Genomic DNA, 23,709 nt, shown 5'->3' on the forward strand with positions numbered 1-23,709 from the left:
TAAAAATTTCTACATAAAACTTTTACCATCAATTATAACAGTAAAATTTTACAATCATATACTATAACTGTTAAATTAAACTTTTAACTTTAAAACTGTATAAATATTTAATGATAAATATACATATACTTTTTCTTATACGTTTTCTTTAGATCGTCATTTAAACACTAAAATGATCATTTTTCATGTAAACTTATACTTTTCCTTCAAATCATCAGTAACTTTGTACACGTAATATGTATAAACATATATTGTAAAAACCACCCTTAGGCCTGTTTGTCGTAAGTCATGTTTACCCCTATGACTGGGTTGTGCGGTCCAAAAACTGGCCTTAGCTGGCTGGCCGACCAAAATAAATCAATGTATGTAAACTTTAAGTGAGATTTTCCTTATTAAGTCCTGGTCCGGAACCAGGTGTGCACTCAGGAGAAATTCACTAATATAAATAACCATTCTGTAAACAGTGTGGGTGCACTCTGATCCATATAAACTTTAAGCTGCGGTACCGAACATCTGTAACTTTGAACTTTCGTTGCCATAAGGGGTTTTAAAATCATCCTATTATAATTTATGCAATTTAAAATAATATCGTAAAAAAATCTCATCTTTACTCATATTTTCATAAAAAATGCAACGTAAAAATAAACTCATGCCACACAATTTTTGTGTTAAAAATATATATATAATTTTATTTTTGAATAGAAAGAAATGCTGAAAATTTACCCGAGGGGATTAGAACATTTCTTAACCCAAAAATAGATGCAAGTATATTAAAGATAGAACTGGTATAATTAAATATGCGTAAAAATAAGCTCATGGAAATTTTGTGGAACTAATTAACATAATTGAAATTTACTTATAAAATAAACTCGGGTATAAATTTTAAATAAATAAAAAAACTAACATAATCAAAATTTACTTACTTTCTTCCTTCCGAACACTGTAACTATCTCTAAGAAATGAGATCGGAAAGAGTGGGTGATTGAGAACTTATTCAAAAATTCTCTCTTCACCACAAATTCTTTCACTCACTAATCGTTCTCTTCCTTGGAAAATTGTTGTGAAAAATAAAGATTGAGAGCTCCCTATTTATAGGAAAATTTTGGGGAAGAAATGAAATTTATGAAAGTGTGGGGAGATAGGTGAAATTATAATTTTTTAAAAATTAAAGAATGGGCAAGGGATGGGTTGAGTACGGGATGGGGATGGAGGCCATGTGGGAGTGCTTGCCACCATTCCCATTAAATAAATTTTTAATTAATCACTTACCTAATTAATTAGTCAATTAGTTAATTAATTATTTTATTATTTTTCTTAATCATTATTATCATTATTATTATCATTGTTTTTTACTTTTAAACTATTTTTAGTATTTATTTATTTTATTATTTATTTTTGAACAAGAATTAAATTTGAATTTTGAAAACTCATATAGGCCCCACATGCCTACACAACTTCGAGACCCGAATGGATCTACGTAACTCGAATAACTCTTATAAGATTTTATGCATCCTACATAACTTTAAGATTCGTGTAAACCTCCATACGACTTTGGGACTCATGTGGGCCTCACACAGTCTTGTGGGCCCTGCATAGGATACCTATATTATTATTATTTTATCATACATTTCTACAAATTATATTAGTCAAAACATTATTTTATATACTTATTTACGTATATAAACAGTGTCTTGTGGCTCCGGGACTCATGTGGACCCCACATAGTCTTGTGGGCCCCACATATGACATCTATATTATTATCATCTTATTATGTATTTTTACAAATTATGTCTGTCAAAACACTATTTTATGTATATGTACTTATTTACGTATACAAACAGTATCTATCCTGTTTATCTTATAAAATTTCATTTTGACCAGGCCGACCTCCAGGGAGCGACTGAGCCGCAATGGTCTCTGAGCACTCGCTTAGACAAGGTCTTTCTTAGGGATCAAACATGGAATCAATGATCCTACAGAAAAACACTTCTGTATTGATATTAACTCAATGACCATTTTATTATTTTATTATTATTGTGATTTAATCATATATATATATATATATTTGGGTCATCACAGACCATATCATAACTTACTAAACATAAATTTTCTGCACTGTTTAATATAATATTTTTAAACCATAGTTTCTGAACTGCTTTCATGCTTTTACTGAAAACTATTATAACATGCTTATTCTGGAAAATCATAATATTCTAGTATAACATAATTTTCATGAAAATCTATACCCATGCCACACAAATATGAATAATATTCTAACATGAAATAAGATCTGAAACCATATTTTTTGATAAAATGTATTAAATCTATTTTCCTGTTCAACAACAATATTTTCAAACCTTGTATTATACATATATAATTTCTGAAAATAAATGTTGCATATTCATAAATAATTTCATGAAAAATGTTAACTTAGTTTATCCCCTTACATGGCTTACTGAGAAGCCCACAAATCTAAATAAACCTACTCTTGTGTGTTCCTAGCTCAACATCCTGAAATTCACATTTCCCAACAAATCAACATATACCTGTATAACATCTTCCAACATATTCCCCTCAGTCCATAAATACCTAATAACTTATAAAACTTAAAATAACCAACTTACCCAAAATTTGGGATGGTGCCCAAATACTCCAAATCAAAATTCTGATCTGGCAGTATTGTAGAGAGTCTTCCCAAGAGTAACGTGCTAGCTTTCGATCGTCAAACTGACGAGAATCGAAGTCGAAATCCTAGAGAGAAGTCAAAGAGACGATATATAAGAGAGAGAGAGAGAGAGAGAGAGAGAGAGAGAGAGAGAGCTTTGCATGAAAATAATCTCGCTAAATCCCGATTTTAGGATATTTATAAAGTGTGGCCTCGTTGGCAAGACACGTCACCTCGTCGACGAGTTCAAGAAGGTAGTTCATCGACGAACTCGTAACCTTCGTCGAAGAACTTCAGGCTTTGATATAACCCCTTTCGGTATTTTTCCATTGACAAGACACGTGTGCACAATGAACCTAAAAGGGAGTTCGTCGACGAGACCAGAGGGTTCGTTGACGAATCCTACTTAATTTTTTTTAATTTCCTTTTCCTTCCACCTATTTTACTTTCTCTTAATTATTTAATTGCTATAATTTTTCGGGTCTCTACATTCTCCCCTTATTCTAAAAATTTCGTCATTGAAATTTTATATCTAAATTATATACCATCCTTTAAGGAAAAATGGACTACTTATCTTATTAATTACCCTCACTTATGGTGGAAGAATACCGTGGTTACATGTATGGTTTTTGGAGATTACAATAATTAAACAAAAATTCTCCCATAACCAACCAAAATAGAAACTATAAATGTACTGATTAACCTACAAAAGAAACATTACTTACTTACCTGACCTTTTTTGACTACTACTGGTCCCCACTGAAAAGGTATGGGTATTTCTGTCGTATTTGCTCCTCGAGTTCTCATGAAACTTCTTCCATTGCGTGATTCCTCCATAGGACTTTTACTAACGGAATTTTCTTACTGCACAATTCCTGTTTTTCCTATCCAAAATCTGCACTGGTGTTTCCTCATATGTCAAAGTATTAATGAGTTCTATCCATACATAGCTGATCACATGGGAGGGATTTGATACGTATTTTCTTAACATGGAAACGTGAAATATGTTGTGTATTCTACATAAAGTTGATGGTAAAGCTAGCCTGTAGGTGACTGAACCCACTCTTTCTAGTATCTTGAATGGGCCAAGAAACCTAGGGCTCAACTTACTCTTCTTCCCAAATCTCATAGCTCCTTTCAACGGTGCTATTTTCAGAAACACATGATCTCCTGCATCAAACTCTAATTTCTGGTGGCGAGTATCAGTGTAACTTTTCTGCCGACTCTGAGTTGCACTGATTCTATCTTTGATAAGTCAGACTTTATCGTATGCTTGCTGTACTAACTCTAGTCCCAAAACTCGCCTCTCACCCATCTCATCCTAGTATAATGGAGAAAGGCACCTCCTACCATATAACGCCTCGTAAGGTGCCATGCTGATGCTGGCATGATAGCTGTTATTATACGCAAACTCAACCAACGGCATAAACTGGGTCCAACTACCCTTGAAATCCAACACACACGCTCGTAGCATATCCTTAAGGATTTGGATCATTCTCTCCGTCTGCCCATCAATCTGAGGATGGAACGCCATGCTGAATGATAACTAAGACCCCATAGCTTCCTGCAAGCTCCTCTAAGACCGTGATGTAAAACGTGGGTCTCGCTCCGATACTATAGACACTAGTATACCATGTGATCGTACTATCTCTTGAATATACAATTCTGCCAGCCTATTCATGGAGTAATTGACTTTAATAGGAATAAAATGAGCAGTCTTTGTTAGTCTATCTACAATCACCCAAATCGCATTCTGTTCATGCAACGCTGACGGTAAACCTGTAACAAAATTTATAGAAATATAATCTCAATTCCACTCAGGGATGTGAAGTGGCTGTAACTGTCCCGCTGGTCTTTGGTGCTCAGCCTTCACCTATTGGCACGTCAAACAATACTGCACAAATTTAGCTATCTCCCTTTTAGGAATACACCAATTCTAACAATAGTGAAAGAGAAAATCCTATATATATATATATATTTGTGTGTGTGTGTGTGTAAAAAAAATACTGTCAATTTAAATAAACTCTAAGTTAAATACATAAATTAATAAGCCTCTTAATAAGCAAATAGAAAAATCTACTTTTGGCTCTATACGCTAAAATACTGTCAATTTAAATAAACTCTAAGTTAAATACATAAATTAATAAGCCCCTTAATAAGCAAATAGAAAAATCTACTTTTGGCTCTATACACTAAAATTTTAATTAAGTTCATGAGTTAACTCTTAAACCTATTAAACAAGTCCATTGTTTGAGTTTTGAAATAATCCAAGTTAAGATCCAGTTAAATGAGTTCTCTCGCAAGCTTAGTGAGTCGAGTGTCATCTAATTGAAATTCAATTCGTTTAGTTTTTGAATTCAAATCTAAACTCAAGTTTGACTCTTTTATCTTAATGATCGAGTTTGGATAAGCTATTATCAAGTCGAACACAAACGACTTGTCTCATTTGTGTTCTTATTTGAAGAAGAAAAAATATAAGAATTTTAATTAAAGGATGTAATTACTTTTTTTTTTTTGATGTTTTGTTGAATAACCCCAAAAAAGAATAAGGGTTTAAACAACTTTTATGAAGTGCAGCATATTTTATAGTTCTTTAAAATTATACTAAAAGAAGGTTATAAAATAAAGACTTTGTTTAGATGTGTAAAATAATTTTTTAATTTGATATTTCTAAATTTTAAAATAATTACTAAAAATAATTTATTTTTAAATTTTTGAATAAATATATAAAGTAAGTTTGGAATATTTTTTATTTTTTTTAAGATTAAGAGTTTGAATTTAGATTTATATAAATTTAGAAAAACACTATACATAATTCAAAAAATTTTAAGACCCTATTTTCATGCTTCCATAAGTAAAGTAAGAATTAAAAATTTAGAAAATATTAAGACAAATTTATATTTTTTTATAAATTTTAAAAATTAAAAAATAAGAGGATATTTTGTAATTATTTAAAAAATTAGGAACAAAAATAAAATTATTTTCACAAGCAAATATATCGAAAATATTTATTGTTATTTATTTCTTTCATGCAATCGTAAAAATGAAAAAAAAAGTTATTTTTTAATAATTTTTTGAAAACAAAAAAATATAAAATAAAACTAATTTGCATAACTAACGGTTCCTAAATTTACTTTTCCTACTTTTCTTACTTTTCCAAATCTATTTGAAATATTTATATTGTTGAAGTTTCAGAATGAAATAAAATGAAACATATTTTTGGTTCCTTTCTAATTTTTAAAAACATAATTCTAAATAATTTAAAAACCTTTCATTTCGTTTTTTCATTTTGCTCCCGTCCCCTCCCAAGCATAAAAATTTAAACGGCGTCGTTATGTCGTTATAACCCCAATGTCTTATTTCAGTTTATGGCATTTGGTGGCGAGCAATGCTGGCGGAAAGCAATCAGGAAAAGCTCGAAGCTCATTGGCAATGGCGCTCGTTACCACGCGGCGAACCCTTACATCCTTCCTCTTTCAAGCTCTTCGTTCTTCTTCTTCTTCTTCTTCTTCTTCTTCTTCTTATTTCGCCCCTTGTCGTTCTCGATTTGCTCTCGCGCTCCTCGACGAGGGGTGCCGGCTCATCCCCGACTCTACGAGAATCTTGACCCGACCCAAATCTTCCAAGTCGAGCTACTCGCCTCTGAAAGACTCGTCTCCAAACTGGAGCAACCGCCCCCCGAAGGAGACGATTCTTCTTGATGGCTGCGACTACGAGCACTGGCTCATTGTCATGGAATTCCCTAAAGATCCGGCACCCTCCGCCGAGCATATGGTCGACTCTTATGTTAAAACCCTAGCTCAGGTTGTGGGAAGGTAGCTCCCATTTGACCCGTTATTCTATGATTTGTTGTTTTCGAACATTTTTTTTATTCCTTTTTATTTATTGTTTACGTTTGTCGGATTCCAGTGAAGAGGAGGCGAAGAAGAAAATTTATTCTGTTTGCACGACCACCTATACTGGTTTTGGTGCTTTGATCTCTGAAGAGCTTTCGTACAAAGTTAAAGGTATTTTCTTTTGCGTTCAGGGTTCTGTTTGAGGGTTTTGTTTGGGGGTTGTTGTCCATTTATTTGTTACTGATCAGCGGCTGTAATAGGTTTTGGGGTTTAAGGTTTGTGCCCCGCCCCAGTCCTGTAACAGTGAAGGCGTTTGATATTGATAGGTCTTTGTAGTTGTTTTATGGTTTTTGATTTAGCAATCGTTTCACTTCTACATTCTTGCATCTGATGTGAAATGTGGGTATTTGATAGAGTTAGCTGGTTTTCTTGTTATAGATTTTGTTAAAGGGTTTAGGATGTCCAAAACTATGGTCGCTTGGTTGATTAATTTTGAAGTATTGTTACGAATGTTTATATTCCTAATTCCTTTTTATTCCTTTTAAATTATGATTGATTGTTTGATAGAACTGGTTTTTGATTTATACTTTCTTTTTGGTGAATAGGATTACCTGGTGTTCTTTGGGTTTTGCCTGATTCATATCTAGATGTACCCAACAAGGATTATGGAGGTTGGTTACTATTATCAGATCTTCATTTTTAATTAGGAACATGTTTGAGTTTGAATCGCTTTGCTATTTGTAACGTTCTTTTTTTGGTTTTATCTTCTTGTATTGTTTATTAGGTGATTTGTTTATTGATGGAAAAGTCATCCCTAGGCCCCAGTATTGGTACAATCAGAGGCAACAAGTTAGGAGCAGGCCTCGTCCACGATATGATAGGCGCAGGGAAACAATGCAGGTTGATAGGAGAGATTCAATGCAAGGAGGGGGCTGGGCCCAGAATCGAGGGGAGCCTGTTCAGCAACAAACATCAATGGATGCCCAAAATTCAACTCAAGGTGGAGGGAGAGATCCCTCTCCAAACTAGAAGCAGTGTTTGACAAGTTTTGAGTTTAAAATATTTGGAACGTAGTAAATGGAATTAAGGTTTGATTCATACTTTCTTTTATGAAACAGTGGTTGGGTTCTGCTTGCAATTTATGACAAAACCTAGACTAAATATCTGACTTTTGAATGAAATTTAGAAATGTGAATGTTTTTTAGGTCCTTATCTTGGATGTTTATTCACCAATAGAGTGCAAAATGTCATTGGATTGTTCTTATCATATACCTTGATATATGCATTTTAAATTTTCTGTGATTGATCCTCTGGCATGATAATTTGATATTGATGTACTTGTCATATGTTTGTTTTGCAATCGGAATTTTTCTTTTCCTAATCATAAATCACTTGCTTTTGTGAACTTTATTTGTATCTGATTTGTGGGAGAAATTTTAAGGGAAGTATTATGTTGAGTAGAAGGCTAGTGTTTTCCTATTTTTAAATTTACTTCGACTGTGCATACTTAGTTGTTTTGTATATTACTCTTATGTTGTGCCACTCGACTGCTATCAGCTCTGTGCCAGCTCTTCCTGCCATGACTAGTCTAGTACTGCATGAAGCCTTGAAGTTTGGTTGCACTTGGGATATGCTGGTTTGTATTCTTTCTAGTTCCATTTCAACCTTTTTAATATTGACTGTTATGCAACAAATTTAAAATTGCAATAATATGTCCTATTGTCAGTGGCTTAACATATTTTTATCAGTGATGTTTCCAATTGGGGTTTTATTAATCTGGGAAGACCTTGCTGTATGCAGGAAAAGTTGGATTAGGAGAAATATTTGATTTATTTTTAATTGAGGCTGCACCTAAGTTCAGGTCTTAGACTGCTTACATACCAACGTACCCTTTTCTTTAATAGGGAATCAAACCAGCCGTTGTTTATCTTTGTATTTTGTGACAATTTCATGCACCTGTCATTAGCTGGTGGACTGGTTTTCTTGGGTCATGTGGCACACTTAAACAAGTAGAGTCTTTATGCTATACCTATCTTTGGTGTTTTTTTTTTGAAAAATATAAATTCCTTGTGGATATTGTTTTAGGCGAGCTCTTTTTTTCAACTTAGCACTCAATTTATTTTAAAAAGATGCATTTAACACCACAAGAAACATCTTTGAATAGGGCCCCCAATTGTGTTTCCGAGAAACACTTTGCAACCATGTTTCACCCATACTTGAAAGTGAAAACAACTTAAAAATATAGCACAAATCAAAAGATGAAAATGTAAGCAAAAACAAACCAGCACATTTCCCCTAGGAGAAAAGGTTTTGGCGTTTTGCTTTTTCTTTCAAGCCTTTGAACTTGGTTGGCCTAATGGACGAGCTTTTGTTCTCATTCTTCAGCCACATGTTGATCTTTTGGTCCGTGGAAGCCTTGTGGATTGGGTGTTGCATTTTTTTTTTAATGACAAATGATCCTATTGTTGGAAACAGCTTCATTTTTCAGCTTTTCCAAAGCACACGTTGTTACTCTGTTCTTGCTGCTGAATCCGCTAACAGCAATGATAAGGAAACATTTCTTGGTGTGCTAATGTGCATTTGGAGCTACAAATGCATGTTTTGGGTCTCAAAATGTGAGAGCAAATGCACCCATGATGATTAGGGCACTTGGACTATATAGATAGCGCACAAGTGAGAAAGCTTGTGACCTGATTGCTGCTGTTGGTATGGTTCCAGGTCTTACAACTTCAGAAATCCTTTGAACGAGAAGAAATTCTGATTTGAAGTGAAAGGTATTTGAAAAGGCAAGTTATTTTTCCCGTAAAATACTAGCCTTCTCAGGATACGCCACCTCAGGAGGGTTACAGGTTTATGGTGCAAACCACCTCACACAATTGGACCTGAATATAATGGGGAAAAAAAAAAAAAATTCAAAAAAGAAGAAAAACATTTATATAATAATATTAATAAGGGTAAAAAATATTGAGCTCTCCTGAAATTTGACAAAAAGACATAGTTACCCTTGAAGTTTTAAAAATTTCATGAACCTCTCCTGAGATTTTAGAAATTTTAGGGATCTCTTTTGAGGTTTGTCGAAAAGAGGATTTTTTTTTTTTTGAAGAATAAAAGTTTTTTTGAGAGGAGGTATTCTGTGGTATCTTTGAAACTGTAGAGGAGGCTCGTGGTATTTTTGAAATCTTAAGGAAGATCTTTGTCTTTTTGTCAGTAAGTCTTTTATCCCAATAATAATAAAGAGAGACGAGATTGAAAGGTGCATATTGTTTGCTTCTTGTTTTGACATGAAGGTTCCAAAGGGAGACTCATTTTGAGTCATTAGAGACTTATCCTATTAGTAGAGTATTAACTTGATTTGAATTAATTCAAATCACACTCAACATGATCAGACTTGGATATGAATTTTTTTTTTTACAAATGAATCCCGCCAATGCGGCTATAAATTTGAGCTCAATTCAACCCACCAACTACCCCTCTACCTTTGGGTTTTCTTGCAATTTGTCTCGTGAGTTGAAGACTTTCATTTACTGCAGATGCATTGGAATGATTGTAGCTGTAGATTTGTCTTCGTATTGTTAAGAGTACGAGAGAATGACTTGCATGTCATAAGAGTATCGTCCCTCTTTCACTAAACTTCGCTGCCCAAGTAATTGTAACCCTACGCAAGCATTGTGTTTGAACACAATTTTAATGGATGGGACATGGTAATTCCTTGGCACCTAATTTTTTAGGGGTACAGTACCATATTTGAAATCTTATCTAGGATGATGAAACCTCACACTTTAGGATTCCATAGCGGAGATGGACCTGCAGAGGGCATGTGCCCCCATTTAATATAATGACGTTGGGTAAACAGTGTGACCTTGCTCAATCTTCGCTGTGGTATTGCCTAAATATTTTCTTCCTTCGTCTTGGTTTGTAGACGAGTGCGCGTCTCAGCAGCATCTCTCACTGCCCATTTTAATTAAGACCAGCATAATAGACTGGTGCTGCTCCTTTTATTATTTTATATACATTTTTTAAACTTCTGACGGGGTTGGGAACTTGAAATTCAAGCATTAGATTTATATACGTTTGGATATAGGTAGGATATGATAAAAGTTATATTAAATTTTATTTAACTTAAATTTAAAATTTGAAGTCTGAAAAAATTTAGTAGTGTAGTTTTCCAAAAGAATGCTGCGTTTGTACTGCTTGCAATTTAATTGGGTTATAGACTGATGGGAAAAAAAGATATATTATCACATTATTCTATTGAGTTTTATTAGACACCCGGAGAATTTAATTGCTTGTTTGGTTTGGCGAAATATCTATTCATCCAAATAAGATGGAATATAGTTTAAATTTTGAGAATTAAGAGGATAATTATTTTTTTTATATTTTTATTTATTTTTTTACATTTAATAATTAATAAAAAATGAATAGACATATGATGAAATTTGGGAATAATTATTCTTTTTCTGTATTTCGGAATATGAATTTTAGACCTTATACTTGGATTTGGGTGGATATGAAAAATTTTCATTATAATTTTATATTAAAAATTATCTAAATTTAATATAATTCCAAATTTAAAATTTATCTAAACTTAGGATTTTTATATTCCTTATATAGACTTATAAAATATGTTAAATTTTATTGCATGTCAAATATTTTAAGGATTCATATTAGATTTTTGTAGAAGTGGCGCGCGCGCGCGCACACACACACACACACATATATATATATATATATATATGGGACAATTGAATTATATAGTTGGTTTGTCAAATGTGGTGGTCAAAGATATATAATTTTTTTGATTTAGACCTTGTAATTTCTAAAACAAAAATCATAAGTGGTGAAGAACTCTGTCGATCTACTTAAATAGAGCTCACACATGTTTCCTTTGCTTTCTTTCCCCTCTTTTTCATATTAAAAGAAAAAAAATTAACTCCCTTTTCTTTTTCTCACTCACTACATATTTTAGCTTTTTACCGAAACAAATTTAAAAGATTTTTTCTTTTTGCCATTTACACCTGTCAAATAATGAATAAGACAAATGACCTAATTTAGTTTCATGACATTTGTTGTTTAAATTTCTGGCCTCTTTACTAATGTAAATAATTTACATTATAATTAGGGTCTGTTCAATACATTCAAAATTTAATTAGATGAAAAATTGCTATCAACATCAGCCAAACTCAATTAAAATGCTAAGTACCAATAAAAAAGAACTGAATTGATTGGAAATGTTTGAATATAGACTTCAAATATATATATATATATATAATTATCTTATTTTTTATTCAAAAAGTATATAAATATGTTATTTTAAAAAGAGTAAATATAAAATTTTTGTATAAGTATCTAATGTAATAATTGAATAGTACATAAATTCAATCAAACAAAAATTTTAGTGATTGATACGTAAAATTTTTGGATATATTGTTCTTTTATTGATATAATGTTTAAAACACTTAATCTATGTTAAGGGTATTTTTTGTTTTTGAAAAAAATTTCTAACGCTATATTTAAGACTTCAAAATTAATCCCTTAAATTTTAATTTTAATAAATTATTATATAAAATTATATTAAATGATATTCAAATTAACATAAATACAAATTTTAGTACTAAAAAATTTAAGATCTTGAAATAACTTTTTAACTCTCGGGAGCCTAACGATGCAACATATGGACAGCATTAAAAACAGTACTTATGTCAGCGAGATTTGGGATACCGTATGCGAGGCTTCGTTCGTTGGTGGTTAGATTGCTATATAATAAAAAAATAAAATAAAATAAACACACAGCACTTACGCGTTTTCCTTTTCAAAATTAAATCCAAAATCTTGCAGTAGATTTTGAGCAGCGTTTTCCTTTTCAAAAATCTTACAAAGAATAAAAGGAATATCTGCAACACGCAGCGTTCGGCGTCAAACAGGCCTCTCCACCCATACCTTCCACCGACCATCGCTGATCTCTTCCCTACGCAGATCCAAATTCCTCCTCCTCCTCCTTCGATCTCGATCTCTTCTCCTCAGCCTCAGGTACGTTCTCGATCGACCCTGATCTCGTCTTCGTCTCTTTGATCTGTCCACCCAACAGAGGAGGAAGCAAACATGAGTTCAAATTTCGGAAAACCCACCCTTAACAACTACGAGTTCGATTTCGGAGGACTCTCCACGAACCGTCCCCGTTCCATGAACGATCAGAAGCACCAGCACCGACCCTCTTCTTACTCGCAATCTTCTTCTTCGTCGTCGTTTTCATCGACCCAGACCAGGCCTGCAACGACGCCGTCGTGGCAGCCCAACAAACCCTCGTGGACCCACCAGCCGGCGGCGGGTAACGCCGCCCGGCCCGGTCTGTCTGGCGCGCCGGCTTCAATGGTGGGCGATATCCTCGGTAAGAGCTGGTCATCAGGTGCCAGTACAGGCATCGGAATCGCGGATAAAAACCCTAATTTGTTTGGGGATCTGCTCGGCTCGGCCTTAGGGCAGGGTAAGAGCAATAATAGTAATGTTCCGTTGAAGAATATATCATCAAAGAGTTCGTATTCAATGGAGAATTTGGCTGATTCGTTGCCAAAAACGAGTAATCCTGTGAAAAGTAATAGTAATTGGGGATCGGGTGAGAGTTTTGGGAGTTATACTGGTCCATACAATAAAAGTAACATTAATAATAATAACTTCAACAAAGGCCCAAATCTTGGAGGTCCTTCCATGCGGAATTTAGGTGGAGTTGGAGCTGGGATGAGTGCCAACAAGGACCCATTTGGATCTTTGGTTGATTTTGGGTCGAAGCAAACGGGTAATCTTAATACTGCGAGGAAGAGTAATGAGGTTAGCACAGGTAATGATGCATTTGGGGATTTTCAGAATGCTTCAAAGTCGAGCACATCAGCATACCCATCAAATGCTCATTCTACAAGCAATAGCACTAATAACAATAATTTTATGGGATCAAGCCCGGCATCTGGTGCGACAATTGATGATTTTGGGATTCCTAGTAAGGATTATAGTTCTCAGAATCAGCCTCCTGCTCAGCCAGCGGGGGTTGATCCAATCGACATGTTGTTTACTTCATCATCTTCCTCGGCTGGAGCTGCCTCTGCTGCTGCCCAAGGACTTGGAAATCAGCAATTTTCTGAAGCTGATGATTGGGGATTGGATACAGAGTTCGGAGGTGGAGGAGGAAATGAAACAGGCACAACTACTGAGCTTGAAGGACTTCCTCCCCCACCCGCTGGTGTGTCAGCTTCTTCTGCTATGAACAAGGGGGTGGATAACTACAAGCAGGGGCAGTATGCTGATGCGATAAAATGGCTTTCTTGGGCTGTAATTTTACTTGAGAAAGCTGGAAATAATGCTTCCACCATGGAGGTTTTGTCGTGCAGAGCTTCATGTTATAAAGAAGTTGGGGAATATAAGAAGGCTGTTGCAGACTGCACGAAGGTAACAACGACATATATCTTTTGCAACTACATACAATTTTTTCTTCAAATTCTTATTATAATAATAATAATTATTGTTATTATTATTATTATTATTATTATTATTATTATTATTAAAGATAGGCAAATAATGAAATAAATGTGTAATATCTCCCTAACAAAAGCCAAAAGGAATTGCTTGTGGTTTAGAAAATATATTTAGTTGTCACTATAAACTTGATAATTTGACGTCTTCATCTTTTATTCATGGCTAGCATAGTTGTTAAAAGGATACATGAATTCTTTTCCGCCAATTTATGCCGTCATAGGCAATTTCTTTTGACAATTTTAGGGCTATTAAATCCTTATTATCTCATTCCAAATTATTTTAGGTATACCTCTACTGCTTCTACTGCCCCTCGCAATAACTAACTCATTCTTACTCGTTGGCGCACTGTGTGACTTACGTTGCAAGTTTTCAAACCATTTGAGTCGTCCATTCCTTATCATATCTTTTGCAGGAGTTATACCTAATTTATTGCGAATATGTCTATTTTTTTAATTTATCCTTTAACATTATACCACTCATTCATCTTAGGATGATAACTTTTTGTTTTTGGATATAATGTTTCGTAGTTGCCCAAAATTTTGATCCATATAACAAGGCAGGTCTTATAGCTGTGCTATAGAACTTCTCTTTTAATTTTAAAGGTATTTTACAATCACAGAGCACACTCGAAGCACTGGTTCATTTACCCAACCTGCTTTAACTATTACATCTTCTTCAATTTCTCTTTTAGCTTGTACAATAGATCCAAGTGTTATTGATTTTTTCATCATCAAGTTTAACTTTGTCTCTATTCCTCCTACTATGATTGAAATTATATTTCATATATTCCATCTTATTTCTACTTATCCTAAAGCTTTTAGGTTTTTCATAATTCTAACTTATATTCTACTCCACCCCTAGTTTCATAAATTAAGAAAACATCATCAGCAAACAATATACTCCATGGAACCTCATTTGGATACTCCTAGTCAATTCATCTATCACTAAAAGTAAAAAGATAAGGACTCAAAATAGAATCTTGATGTGCACCTATTGTGACTAGAAATTCTATAGTCTCTCCACCTTTAGTTCTAACACTAATCACTACTCCATCATATAAATCCTTAATGACATCTGTACACCTACGTACATCTTTCTTCTTCTTCTTCTTCTTAACGTATCAAAGAACTTCCCTAGGTACCCTATTATATGCTTTCTCTAAGTCAATAAATACCATATGTAAGCCCGTCTTCTTTTTCTTGAACTTTTCCGTTAATCTAATTGAAAGATATATAACTTTTGTAGTAGATTTTCCTAGCATAAAACCAAATTAATTTTCTGAGACCTTCATGTTTAGCCTTAATCTTTGTTCATCTACTCTTTCCTACAGTTTCATTGTACGATTCAAAAGTTTAATTTCACGATAGTTATTACAATTTTTGAATATCTCCTTTATTTTTATATATAGGTATTAAAGCGCTTTTCCTCCATTCATTTGATGCTTTCTTAATTTTTATAATTGTGTTAAGTAATTTAGTTAACCATATAAGTCTGTTGTCGCCTAGGCATTTCCAAGCTTCAATTGGTATGTTGTTCGGTCCTATAGTTTTTTCATTTTTCATATTTTTTTAGTATAAACTTAACTTCATTAGCTCAAATTTTGCGAAGAAATCTCATATTTTTAGCATTTTCCCCATTTGTCAATTCAAAGTTTAAGCTTTCCACTTAGTTTTCATTAAATAGCTTACTAATGTAACTTTGTCATTTTCTTTTATGTCTTCTTCTTTAACCAAGACAATATTATCCTCATTTTTTTATACATTTTACATTACCTAAGTCCTTACTCTTTCTTTCTCTAGCTCTAGTAAGTTTAAATATATCTCTTTCCTCTTCTTTTGTGTCTAACCTAGCATACAAATCACTAAATGATCTAGGTTTAACTTTACTAACGATTTTTTTTTTTAATAGTTTCTTTATTTTTTGAAGCTTTCCATATTTCTACATATTTTTCATGTTTTATATCAAATTCTTTTTGTCTTTACATCTTTTTGGACATCTTGAATGCGCTACCAACTTTTTTTTGTTATTTGAGAATTTTCCTCTTAATTCACCTAAAATTTCTTTTGCTATCTTTTAATAGAGTTAGTTATCCTACTCCAAAGAATGCTTATGTTTACACCATCCTCTATAGTCCATTCACCATCTTTGATCACTTTATCTTTACATTTTATTATATTTTCTCCCTTTAGTTTCCACCACCTAGTTCTCTTGCAGCGATTTATTTTATCCTTTCATTTATATATATATATATATATATATATATATATATATATATATATATATCTAACATTAAAATTCTATGTTGTGTGGTTAAGCCTTTGCCTGAGATAATTTTGGAATCCTTGCACGATAAATGATCTACCCTCCTAGTTAAGAAAAAATCTATTTGACTTTTATTTTGTCCACTTTTGAAGGTTGTCAAGTGTTCTTCTCTCTTATTAAAGCAAGTATTCATTGTAATAAAATTATATAACATGGTGAAGTCGAAGATCATCTCCCTAGACTCATTTTTGTCTTCATATCCATATCCTCCACGAATCTTCTCATAACCTTTATATCCATATTCTCCACGAATCTTCTCATAACCTTTATATCCCTTCCAACTTATCCATTTAAATTTGCTCCTATGAATATTTTCTTAGTTTTGATATCCTTTGTATAATATTATCCATATCGTCCCAAAATTGTCTTTTAAGGTTTTATGCTAAGCCTACTTGAGGAGTATAAATGTTAATGACATTTATTATCTCTTGCCTAAGACTATCTTGATTTTTATAATTCTATATTCTACTCTTTTGACATCTACAATGCTATCTTTTAAGTTTTTATTTCCAATAATTCTTACTCCATTCTTATGTTTCTCTTTTCTAGTGTATCAAAGCTTGAATCCTGGTTTTCCAACTTCTTTAGATTTCTCCCTCACCCACTTACTTTCTTGAAGGTAGATTAGATTAATTTATCTTCTAATCATTGTGTCCATAATTTTCATGCTTTCATCCAAAAGTTTCCCTATATTCCAAGTTGCTAATCTAATTCTAGTCTCTTGAATTAATATGTTTACCTGCCCATGCCTAGAATGATGCTGGAACCTTAGCATATTTGACACCGTGTTTGAGCGTCGACATGGCACGTCGCTTTGGGGCAGCGATGTAGCCCACCCTCGCCCACTTTTTACTACACTCGGATGGTATAAGTGCAATGCATCGCTCGTAGGGGATGTCCTAGTGAATAATTGGTAAGGGTTCATATCATAGTGATATGGAAAGTTTTTGTTGGTTTTCAACTACTAACCGCAATCCCCCTCTTTTACCCGGGCTTGGGACCGACTACATGTGAAAGATTAGTACATTAAGTATATCATAGGCGGAGTTCCCCACCCACCATTATGTATTAGCTTAAGATCCTAGACTTAAATAAAGAAATGCCCTCCACTTAAATTCAATAAAATAAAATACTTAAAGAAAAAAAATTAGCACCTCCTTTTAAGAAACAAATTGTAAATTTCCAAGATTGTTTGGGTCTCTAGGGTCAAGTTTGAAGCCATCCTATCAAAATAAGTCTTTAAAGAAATTAATTTAGCCCAAAATAGTTAGAGAGCAAATTTGGAAGTAATTATTAATTAAAAGGCTTCATATGGTCTTGGTCATAATTTGGTCAAATATGCATGATTCTCAGATGTAGACAAATTTCACACTTGGTCAACTATGTAACTTCTATAGTTCTACTAAATTGATGCGGCAATTGTCTAAATACTTCAAAAAAAAAAAAAAAAAAAAAAAAAAAAAAAAGAAGTTAAGCCAAATCAAGAAAAGAGACTTTGTTAAAGTCACAAAACATATAAGTAAATTCTAAGTCAATTAGATGATTTGAAATATTATGCATTCACTTAATTGAATGAGTCCACCACAAAAAAAAAAAAAGTTTGCCCTATTAGAGCATATAGTAGAGTTTTTCAAACATGTATTTCTATAGATATTAATTATAATTTGTTTACAAGATGAATATTTATTATGTCAGCATTTATATGCATTTTTAATAAATGTGCATCTCACCAACTCTATTGAGGTATTGTTTGCTTTGATCCACTAGCCTTATAGTTTTGTCCTATAAAAGGTGTCTTGCATAGTTGACGTTTGAATCATCTTTATAAGCCTAAAACCTCTCTTGTATACATCTGATGTGGGACCATAACATTGTCTCCTATGCTATCTCTTTGCCCTTGTTGGAGTAGCCCACACCTCTGTTTAGGATTCCTCCACAAAATAATATCCATAGGGTGGCAATGATATCAAATTTAACGGTTTCGACTCAATAGATATTGTCTGCTTTGGTCCACTGGCCTCATGGTTTTGTCCTATAAAAGGCGCCTTACAGTTGGCATTCAAATCATGCTTATAAGCCAAATATCTACCTAGAACACATTTGACGTGGGACTATGACACTCAAGCATGTGCTTGCGTTGCACCTTGCACCACTGGCCTAGGCCCCAAGTGCCCTTTCCGCCTTTGCATTTAGCAACTATATTTGCTATTTGTTGGTGTTGTAAACACATTTGGTTTGAAAAAATTCTAAAAATTCATAGTTATATTTTCCACTTCTGGAAAGCCTAAAAAGATTTGAGCCCATTATTATAGCTGCCATAGTTCTCATAATCTAATGATCCACGATTCAATTTATATGATTAGTATAAACTCCACACCAAACCAATTCGTATCTTGTGAATCTAAAAACAACTGAATCATTACTAAGTCTACTGATTCACCTCGTGAATCTAGCAAATCGATATGAATATATCAATTCACATAATTCTAGACCTATTGTATTTTGACGTACTAATGTAGGACGGGAAGCTGATATTTTGATGGATCATTGACCCAATTTGGAGGCTTATGCTGAAGAATACGGTCAATGGATTATTTATTTAGTTGTCTATTATGTGTGTTTAGTTTGCTTGTAGTAGGATTATGTATTATGAGGGCTTGTTTGTAGTATTTATGTATTTTAGAGGTATGTTTTTAGTTTCATGTAATTTAGGGTTATATCTGTAATTTTTGTGTTATTGACTTTCTTATAAAAAGTGTGTGAAAGCCATGTAGAAGTTGGTTGTTGAATTTGAATTTGAAAGTGAACGTCTGGTTTCCCCCTTGTATCTCCTCGCCTTTTTTCCCTTTATTTAATTTCTTCTTATTTCTCCCCATGGCTGCCGATACTTAGTGCTGTCTTGCATCATAGACTTAACTGGTTTAAAACCCCATACTTTTTTTATTGTTTTCTTTTATGTGATTACCTTCCATTCCTTGTCTATGTCAGTTCTATACTAGAAGGGAGGAGAAAATAGAACTTTGGGTCTTATGTTGTTTTCACCAAACCATCTTTACTCTGGAGGAGTTTAGTGTTCTGCCATTGAGAAGTGACAGATCACTCTTTGGCTAAGGGGTGTTGCTAAGATTTAGAAGTTTTTTTAATATATATATATATATATATATATATATATATATTTTGTAGTTTGTTCAACTATTAGCATTTTTTAATGGTTATTTTTTTTATTTTTAATTTAAGAAAGAATATGTGTGAATTGTTTTTATTTTTAATTATTGATAAACACCAAAGTTCAGTTTTTTGTTATTTTTCCTTGATTCCTTTCCTTAAACAGCTTAAATTTCATTTTCTTATTAATATTTCTTGGTTAATTTCCGTAGTTTTTATTTGTTTAGAGAAAGCATACTCGTGAAATATAATTTTTTTATTGTCAAAATTTAAATATATTATACAATTTTGCTTCTTGTTCATATATCAATATTTGCATGTCTTTTATTATTGATTTTGGAATTTTGTACCAAATCTGATGATTTGATTTGATGCTCGATTCTGGAAATTGGAATTTTGATTCACAATTCGGATCACAATTTGACATAGCTAGTAGTAGGTTCTAGTACAAACTCAATGGCCTACCATTTTACCCAATCGTTCCCTAAGTTCCCTCACTTGCAACTGAGTGTTGTCAATATGTGTTTTAACCAAAATAACAAGTCTTTTTTGTCTGACACATCCTTTGTGTTCATATTGGACGGTGGCTGACTCGGAAAATCTAACAGCAGATGGTTGTCGTTGAACTGTAACACCTTTAATTGTTGGGCATATGTGTTGCCATATGACTTTCCGTAACCAGCATGATACTTATTTCCAGTTTTGTTTTAATTATAACAGTATTTCTGTTATTATTTCGTTTGGAAGAAAATCTTCATAGTCCACCTTGTGTTTTGTGTAGGTGCTAGAACATGATGACACAAATGTATCAGTCCTTGTACAGCGTGCACTCTTGTATGAGAGTATCGAAAAGTACAAACTCGGGGCAGAGGACTTAAGGTCTGTTATGAAACTTGATCCTGGTAATCGTGTTGCAAGAAGTACGATTCATCGCTTGACTAAAATGGCAGGGTAAAGAGGTTTTGAAATTGTGTGCGCAGTAGCTTCTTCATTTAGGCGTAAGATTGATACTCCTTCCACTTTAGTATCAAATTTGTGGGGTTATAACATTTTTTCACTTTGAAACATAGGTTGTTTTTTGATACTTGTTGCATTATGTTTGATTCATGTGTAACATGTTGTATTTCGTGTCTTCTTCTGTTGACTGAATTTATTCTTTTTTTAATTTTTTTTTAAAATTGGCTCCGGATATTTGAAATTGAATTCTCGATGTGTCCTCTGTTTTGCATTTGTACCGAAAAGACTTTTTATGTGGCTAATGTCTGTCATTTCCAAATTTCTTGCATATAATGGACCCCTGATGTTTTTCTTTCATTAGAAGTCTTGGGTTGTGTTCATTTGAGGAGTTTTGCATGGTCTTGTCCATATCAATCAAACTATATGATCTTGATGTACTGAATGCCCAATGGCTTTTGGTACTTGACATTCACAAGGAATATATTGTTATATAATTTTGCTGAACAAAATTTTTCTAGGATAGCTTTTCTTATTTCTCATTGAATTTCAATTTGATTCTTACAATTACATTTGTGGTCCTTTGCATAAAAATTCATCCAAAGCCCATATATTATTGTTAAGGTACATGCTGTTTGGGAATGGTGAGTTGGTACAGCAATTGTAACACATGGTTTAAACTGCCCTTTTGATATATATGATAATGGGGGCAGACTGAATCTTGAATGGTGGGCTGCATCATCAGGGCCTAAGTTTAATGGTATAGAATTGGGATATCATGTTTTAATTTCTGAGGGCCTATTTTTTATGAGAAATTTCTGTTTGTTGCCAGTGAAAATGTTGTGGTTTGCTTTGGAAAATATCCACTCCAACTTGCCAAAACCACTTCAGTAGAATGAATTGAGTGAGCTATTGGTGTAGAGGCCTTGAGAAGAAAATATAGTGATGTGATTTGTAAGTTTATTTTGAAGTTCAAGTCAAGTTCAACCTGCTGCTGCTTGAAATGTTGAGTTTGAATTTCCTACAATTTGAGAGTGCAGTTTCTTTCTTTTGAATATTAGTAATGAGCAAAATTATTGAATGATATATATAGACACAAGAGTCGAGTACACGATTTGTTCCAAAACAACAGTTCTATGGCAGCGGAAGGATTAAAGGGAACTCCAAAGATGCTCCTAGAAGAAATAGAGGAAGGGCTCTGCTTGAAATAAGGGTTCTATCCACCTCAACAATGATGTTTGCTCAGGTGAAAATTGTTGAATTATCTTAATATAAAATAATAAATGTTAATATTTATAATTTTCATAAACTACTTCAAAACTCAATTCAATTAATTTGTAAAATGGTGAGCATTTTATTCGTTATAAAACTTAATATTTCTGCAATTTAATTTCCAATGACTATTTAAGGACATATCAACTAATAATGTGCAACATTTTTTGAGCTGTTATATATACTTCATGTATCATAAGTGTATTTTTAAGAATAGTTTCTATATATAACATAACATGAGCAATTTTGATTGGATTGTTCACTTGAGTCTTTTGGGCGACTTATTGATTGACTAAAGAAAAAAAAAAAAAAAATGCCAAAAGCACCTAAGCTTTTTCTTAAAGCTGATGAAATTGTTGTTACCTGTTGTACGAAAAATGAGTCAGCTTTCCAATAGCAATTGTCATAATTCACAAGCTTGCTTTCAGTTTTATTGTAATTGATGAGTGTTTGCTGATTACAGGCATCCCATTTTATTCGGCCATTTCATTGTAGGACCTTTTGCTTGCTTAATTCTTTGAAATGTTTTGAGCTTTTTTATTTTTTGTTTTTGGTTTTTTTTTTTTTCCAATAAGCATGATTTAAATTATTTTCCTCTGAAACAAGTTTTTATTTAGTTCTTTTTGAAATCATAGAATAAGGCTTTTGAAAATTATTTTTAAAATATAAATGGGTGTATTCTAATGATGCACCCATTCATCCTTTTACTGTCTTCAAATAAATGTCGATTCATCCATTAGTTTTGTATTAGTTAGTTTTGTTTACAATCATCCCTTTGTTTCGATTTACAAATAAAATATAACAAAAACTAAGAAACACAAATGCAAAAAATTTAAAAAAAAAACAATCAGAAAAAACAGTTTTGGGCTCGGCATCTTCAGGCTGCTCAGATCAAGTCCTTCTAAGCTTTCATTCACCCGCACACGGGCAGTTCACATTGTACTGAAGGGCCCATGGGGCTTTCCTCGCCCATCTTGGGCTAATTTGGTGATCTTAGGTCCACTGTGGGCCTTTGTTCTAATTTATAGCCCAATTTGGGCTTGTCTATTGTTTTTAGGTCCATAGTGCACCCCAAAGCCTTCAACCGTAGCTTCATATTTCTTCTCTCACCTGCTTGGTTACCTTAGCAGCACCTCTAAACTGGAACATATTCTTCAGCTGCAACTCCCTGGATGCTTGGCAACATCCCAAAATTTGGACAGATGTAGTTGGATGTTTTGGGGCAGGGAGAGAGTAACGGATTGGATTCTGGGGGAGTCTCTTCTATAAGTAGGAATTGTGGATAGAGAAGGGGGAGGGAACTTCTCAAGTGTAGGGAGAATAGAGAGAGTGAGAGAATGATGGAATAAAAAGCCATTAAAGTAGGGGCAGCGAAGCAGATACAGGAGAAGAAGAGCTCTGAGAGTCTGCTCTGCGCAGAATTTGCAAAGCAGAAGGGTCGCAGAGGAGCCTCGTGGAGAGTTTAGCTGAAAGACAAGTCAAGAGGTAACCACAGAAGATTTTAGCAGAATATGAATATTCATTTAAACCTACGATTCAGTGTGGGCAGTGTAATTGAGTGGATTAATGCTGCAACATGGTGAGTATTCCCTTAAAATCATGACTAGTATTACTGTGTGTTGAGCTATTAGAATGATCCTAGGACTGTATTGTCCGTTGGGTGATGAATGCTATGCTGCAATGTGCCTACTTGAAATTGCGACTGTCTTATGGATGATTACTTCACATGTTGAACAAGTTTGAATGGACTGCGTGAATGAATGATATTAAGTTGATCTGGATGTATTTTCTATTAAATAGGAATGGGTCAACGAATGAAGTGATTGATTAAATTTGGCTTGTAGAAATTTGTGATCTATTCCTTGCCCTCGAGTCCATTTGGATTTGGATTTGGATCCACCTTTGGATTCAAATTGTTTTAATCGATTCAATTAGCCCATGCCCAAATGTCTGGTTTAATCAACCCAACAACTC

The 23,709-nt window shown here is 33.5% G+C and overlaps 2 protein-coding genes across 9 annotated transcripts; both read left to right on the forward strand.

The window, feature by feature from the left end:
* Positions 1-6,026: 6,026 nt before the first annotated feature.
* LOC131150870 (multiple organellar RNA editing factor 3, mitochondrial) lies at positions 6,027-20,379 on the forward strand. 3 transcript variants are annotated; one of them, XR_009135628.1, is made up of 6 exons: positions 6,030-6,480; positions 6,575-6,672; positions 7,107-7,172; positions 7,286-7,589; positions 8,059-8,137; positions 20,291-20,379. XR_009135628.1 is itself a non-coding variant. In XM_058101913.1 (4 exons), exons 1-4 carry the CDS (start codon positions 6,098-6,100, stop codon positions 7,528-7,530), a joined length of 792 nt encoding a protein of 263 aa, XP_057957896.1. In that variant the 5' UTR covers positions 6,027-6,097; the 3' UTR covers positions 7,531-7,711. The 3 variants fall into 3 exon arrangements, 1 of the variants encoding a protein (XP_057957896.1); XR_009135627.1 differs by lacking the exon at positions 20,291-20,379 and having other exon boundaries at positions 8,059-8,235; XM_058101913.1 differs by lacking the exons at positions 8,059-8,137; positions 20,291-20,379 and having other exon boundaries at positions 6,027-6,480; positions 7,286-7,711.
* On the forward strand, positions 12,286-23,472 carry LOC131150869 (uncharacterized). 6 transcript variants are annotated; one of them, XR_009135623.1, is made up of 5 exons: positions 12,318-13,935; positions 20,291-20,507; positions 21,296-21,417; positions 21,557-21,709; positions 22,793-23,472. XR_009135623.1 is itself a non-coding variant. In XM_058101911.1 (3 exons), exons 1-2 carry the CDS (start codon positions 12,601-12,603, stop codon positions 20,462-20,464), a joined length of 1,509 nt encoding a protein of 502 aa, XP_057957894.1. In that variant the 5' UTR covers positions 12,286-12,600; the 3' UTR covers positions 20,465-20,507; positions 21,296-21,848. The 6 variants fall into 6 exon arrangements, 2 of the variants coding, with proteins under 2 accessions (XP_057957894.1, XP_057957895.1); XR_009135626.1 differs by lacking the exon at positions 22,793-23,472 and having other exon boundaries at positions 12,289-13,935; positions 21,557-21,848; XR_009135625.1 differs by lacking the exon at positions 21,296-21,417.
* Positions 23,473-23,709: the final 237 nt, after the last annotated feature.

The sequence above is a fragment of the Malania oleifera genome, chromosome 3 (assembly GCF_029873635.1).
Source record: "Malania oleifera isolate guangnan ecotype guangnan chromosome 3, ASM2987363v1, whole genome shotgun sequence".
In the NCBI taxonomy this organism is placed as follows: Eukaryota; Viridiplantae; Streptophyta; class Magnoliopsida; order Santalales; family Ximeniaceae; genus Malania; species Malania oleifera.